The 5,006-nt window shown below is 51.3% G+C and overlaps 1 protein-coding gene across 1 annotated transcript; it reads right to left on the bottom strand.

Annotated features, from left to right (window-relative positions):
• Positions 1 to 1,699: 1,699 nt before the first annotated feature.
• On the bottom strand, positions 1,700 to 3,225 carry LOC123149001 (basic salivary proline-rich protein 1). Its single transcript, XM_044568561.1, has 3 exons — positions 3,097 to 3,225; positions 2,804 to 3,006; positions 1,700 to 2,718 (listed from the first exon to the last, which is right to left on the bottom strand). The coding sequence occupies exons 1-3, from the start codon at positions 3,190 to 3,192 to the stop codon at positions 2,046 to 2,048; spliced, it is 972 nt and encodes a 323-aa protein (XP_044424496.1). The 5' UTR covers positions 3,193 to 3,225; the 3' UTR covers positions 1,700 to 2,045.
• Positions 3,226 to 5,006: the final 1,781 nt, after the last annotated feature.

Below are 5,006 nucleotides of genomic sequence, written 5' to 3'. Positions count from 1 at the left end.
GTGCAAACGTTTAGAAGCAGGGGGCTGCTAGAAGATAGCATCCACATCACTGTGGAAGAGCAAGTGGCCGTGTTCCTTCATATTGTTGGTCATAACCAGAGGTTTAGGGTTATATACAACACCTTTAGGAGATCAATGGAGAACATCTCCAGGTACTTCGAGAAAGTGTTGTATGCTGTTGGGGAGCTCATAGGAGAGATGGTCAGGTCACCAACCGACTGGACTCCTATCAAGAATCGCACAAGCCCAAGATGGTATCCATATTTCAAGGTGAGCACTGACAGTATGTAGTTCATGCCTTGATATGTTGTTATTGTTCTTCTGTAGCCATACTTCAGGGTGAGCACTAATAGCATATTGTAATGCCATTCCAGGATTGCATTGGAGCAATAGATGGTACTCATGTCACTGCCAAAGTGTCGAGGTCACAAGTTGCAGTATATAGCTAGAGGGAGGAAGCACTATACAAGCCAGAATGTGCTAGCTATTGTTGAGTTCGATCTGAAGTTCACATATGTGCTGGCTGGCTGGGAAGGATCAGCACATGATGCTAACATTCTCAGTGGCAGCATGAGTCGCCATGATGGCATCAACATTCCCTAAGGCAAGTTCTACCTAGGAGATGATGTCTATGCATGTCGGCTAGGTGTTCTTCCACCCTTCAGGAAAACCAGGTACCATCTGAACGGGTTCTCTGGTAGAAACTGTCCTAGGACTCCACAGGAGCTGTTCAATCTCAGACACTTCAGCCTTAGAGTAACGGTTGAGAGGGCATTTAGAGCTCTGAAGAACAGGTTCAAGATCCTGGATCGAAAGCCATTCCATCCTTACCCTACCCAGGCTAAGCTTGTTCTTGCATGTTGCATTCTGCATAATTGGATCCTGCAATGGCGTGTTGATGAACTTGTGCCGGAGGAGGAAGATGTGACTCCTGATGAGGTGTTCAGCTCCGGCCATGGTGTGGAGGTGTTCGACAACGAAGCGTGGAAGAACAAAAGGTTGAAGTGGGCTTAGAAAATGTGGGATAACAGAGATCAGACAAGTATCTGAAGTCGAAGAACAAGAGGAAGAAGAGAGAGGCAGCAGCAGAAGCGAAGAAGTGGAAGCAACACATCAACAGCAAAAGAAGAGGAATATGAAGGGGGTGAACTTCCACCTAATTAGCATCATTGAACTTTCCCTATTCAGCCATGTTGGCTCTTAATAATTTCTATTGTCATTTGCTAATAGTTAGGATAAACTGTCATTTGTTTCCTAGTTAGGACAAGACAATGTTCAGTGGGGTAAGGTTATCACTAGTGAGAAGTGATGATCATATTTTTAGCCGTTTGTAACCAAATAACATGTTGTTTGTCTAACAACAGCGACGCAGACAACCAAACAGTATGTTGACTGGTTGCTTCCCTCGTGCATGAAGCCTAATGCAGGCAACCAAACTACATGTAGATGTTGGTTTTAGCATGCATTTGTCCTACCAGTCCTAACTCGAACAAATATGCAAAATGCCCTAAAACAAAGATGTGAACCAAACGCGTCCAAGGTGCTTCGACTTTCTAACATTTCGTTCAGCGTCGTGCCATGAATCCGGGTAGTTGCACACTTGCATTGCCATCGATAGTTGAGATGCAGAGTCGCCAAAGTCGTCGGCTACAACTCGAAAGGAGGAGAAGCGGTCTCTTTTCAAAGCATGATCCCTCCGATTCATATTTAGTAAACAAGGACAATAAGCAAGTAATTAATTGCTGCGTTGCTTGCTCTCCTCTAAAGATTAAACGAGAAATCTTTACTGCAAACGTAGAGCGGTATTGCAGTAAACAAGCTTTGCTGATCCTCTACAAGTAAAGTAACACAAGAATACGGGGCCCTCCTTTAGAGGTAGAGTGACAAGAGATACACATGTTACATTTGGAAAAAAAATCGAAATCATGAAATGTAGCACGGCAGATGCATGGTTGATCAGACAACTGAATGCATTGTCCCGATGCAGAGGTCGGGGCTATATCTTTTTTTTTTTGAAAAAAAAAAAGCATGGTTGACAGCGCGCGTTACACCTGTTCGTGTCCTGTAGGGGGCGTGTGCGGTCCATAGCCATGGGCAGGAGGAGGAGATGCAGGGGGAAACTGCTGGTTCGGCGCGTGCGCACCGTAGCCATGAGCGGCAGGAGGAGGAGGGTACTGCTGGTTCTGCGCGTGCACCCCGTAGCCTTGCGCCGGAGGAGGTGGGAACTGCTGCTGCTGCTGGTTGGATCCATAGCCTTGTGCCGGAGGAGGGGGGTAGTGCGGGTTCGGCGCCTGGCCGTATGGAGCAGAAGCGGCAGGAGGGAACTGCGCGTTCGGCGCTTGGCCGTACCCCGGCTGTCCCTGAGGCGACGGCGAGTACTGCGGGTAGCTCGGCGGCGCCTGCCCGTACCCCTGCCCCTGTGGAGAAGCCTGCTGCGGGAACTGCGGCTGCCCCATCGCGATCCCGGCGCCGCCCGCCGGCATCTGCTCGCCTGCCTTGGGCACGGCAGAGGTGGCGGCGGCGGCGGCAGGCTGCTTGCGGAGCATGATGTAGGAGGTGACCCCGAGGGCCGTGGCGACCAGCGTGAGCACGGCGCCGCCGGCGAAGATGCCGTCCTTAAGGACGTAGCAATACCCGTACACTGACGAGTACCGCGTCCCGGTGGAGTTCCACGCAGCGCCCTCCGCCAGCAGGCCGAAGGCGATCATCGCCGAGATCCTGCACCAGCATGCACGTTTTTAGTCAGCGGTGGTCCGGCTAGCGAGCACTTGCTTGATGATTTGTTCATTGATGGATCACTCACCATGAGAAGACGGCGCAGACGACGCCGATGATCCGGTTGGCCTCGGAGGGGATGGCGCGGGACTTGCAGCAGCCGCAGCAGCCGCCGACGACCGCGAAGACGATCTGGGCCACGATGAGGAAGATGGCGGCGCAGACCCCGAGCCCCAGCGCCGGGTTCTGCGGGTACAGGCACACCCCTCCACCCACGTACAAGTCCGAAATCTGCGACAGAGACAGACTGCATATCAACACGGAGAGATACACCAAGGATCCAAGTACGCAAGGATAGATCGATGGAGCTAGCCAGCTTACGGTGAGCTTCGTGCCTTCGGCTGAGAACCCCAGGATGGCACTCAGCACCCCGAGGGAGCCGACGACCGAGCACACGATGATCATCCTCTGATCCATTTTTCCCGGCCACCTTTCTCGAACGGATCTCGATCTCGTTCTGTGTTGTAGTCGACTGGCGTACATCCGCGTTTATATAGAAGAGCTCGGGCATGCGTATATGGTAAGGGCATGGTGACCGCCTGACGTGGTTCGATTGGTGCAAGCCTATGTCACCACGGAGGGGGAGACTTCTGCGGCGACCACCATCACTATGTTCTGGCCATGTTCCCCGTAATTCCTCCACGATTGATTAATCCATTTCAATGTTAGAGCAACTCTGTATCAGATTCCCTGGAACGGCACCCTCAAAGACAGTTTTGAAGCCGCACTGCATATAATTTCTTTTTGGAGGTTGCAAATGCGGTGCGCAAAGTCAGATTCCACAAACCTGAACATTTACAATTTGTTCACCCCTATTTCTTCTATGTATGTGCACATAAACACTATTCTAACATCAATTTCGCATCAATATAATTCAGTTGTTTGTTTACTTTTGAACATTAAAATCCAACAACTTTTTAAATCAACGAGTTCAAATTAAAACAAAGAATGAAGTCTGATTACAACAAGCCATGGACAGGGGTACGAGGGAAACTCATCTCTCTCTTGAAACCTATCTAGGGTTAGGCCGCCGCCGCCGCCTCCCTGCCACCGTCAGATCACCGCCAGGCAACGGGTAGGGGGAGGATGGCGGCGGCGGGGCATCCCTCCACCGCGGTTCTAGGCGTGGTTGCGGCTGTTCTTGTGCAGGCGTCCGGGTGGTGAGACGTCGGCGGCGTTGGCTCGTGTGGAGGGTGGCTCATCTTTGGTGACTCTAGCCGGTGTGACGGCTGCCTCACCCGGTCGATCGGCGGGCTAGAAGGTGCCACATTCGTGACTGTGTCCAGAGGAGTAAGATCTGGCCCGTCGGTTGTGTCGGCGATGAGGTTGGTGGTTCCTACGTGGTGGTGGTGCACTCACCGCTCAGGAAGTGTTTGTGCCGGTGGGTTTGCGGGCTGGTGGTGTTTGTAGGTCTTCCCACATTCGTTTGGTAGCGTGGGGTGTGGAGGAAAATTTGCTCGAGCAAAAGTCGACGGTGCGGTGTCTGCAAACGTTGCTTTCCTCCTGGGGGTCGTCGTGGGGCTCTTCAACCTCCTTAGCTCTCGGGTCACATCTTTGGGTCAAGGCCTAGACCTTGACGTGCAAGGTCAAAGGACAACATCGATCTCGCATTGCTTTCCCCCCTAAGGGTGTCGTCTTGAAGTTTATGTTATCCTGGGTGCTTTCCCGAGACTGGACTTACTCGACATCGTTGTAGGAGAACATGCTACGCAACAAAAAAAATGCTACATGATCACACCCAGGAACACTATGAAGATGACGGTAACGATCAAACTCACCGACGGTGCAGAGTAGCGGAAGCAGTGACGAGTCGGTGTAGCTTAATGATCCCGTCGATTCCCGCAGATAGGTTGCACCTCCCGGCTGCGAGAATTGTTCTCCGAGACGAGAGTCGAAGTAGAAAACCCCTCCGAGGTATCCACGCGTTCCGTAGTAGTAGTCCGACAAAGCTTCGATGTCTAGGAAGAAGAACTGCGAGAAAACTAGAGAGAGAGAGAGAGAGAGAGAGAGAGAGAGATCCTAGTGGTGCTTCTCGTCTAGTTACGAGTCTAATTCTCTTAGACAAGTTAGACCAAAGATTAGAGACCGCCTAATTAGGAGCCTAAACACGTAGGTTAATTAGACCTGAAGAGTGTTGAGTTATGCAGGAGAGAGACCCTTTGATTTGATGTTTCTCAAGAGGGAGGTCTTCCAACATATATATAAGTGCGAAAAGGAGAAGGGACCCCCCC

This window comes from Triticum aestivum, chromosome 1A, assembly GCF_018294505.1.
Source record: "Triticum aestivum cultivar Chinese Spring chromosome 1A, IWGSC CS RefSeq v2.1, whole genome shotgun sequence".
Taxonomy (NCBI): Eukaryota; Viridiplantae; Streptophyta; class Magnoliopsida; order Poales; family Poaceae; genus Triticum; species Triticum aestivum.
Note: the sequence above shows the minus strand (reverse complement) of the source record. Positions and strands in the feature narration are given on the sequence as shown.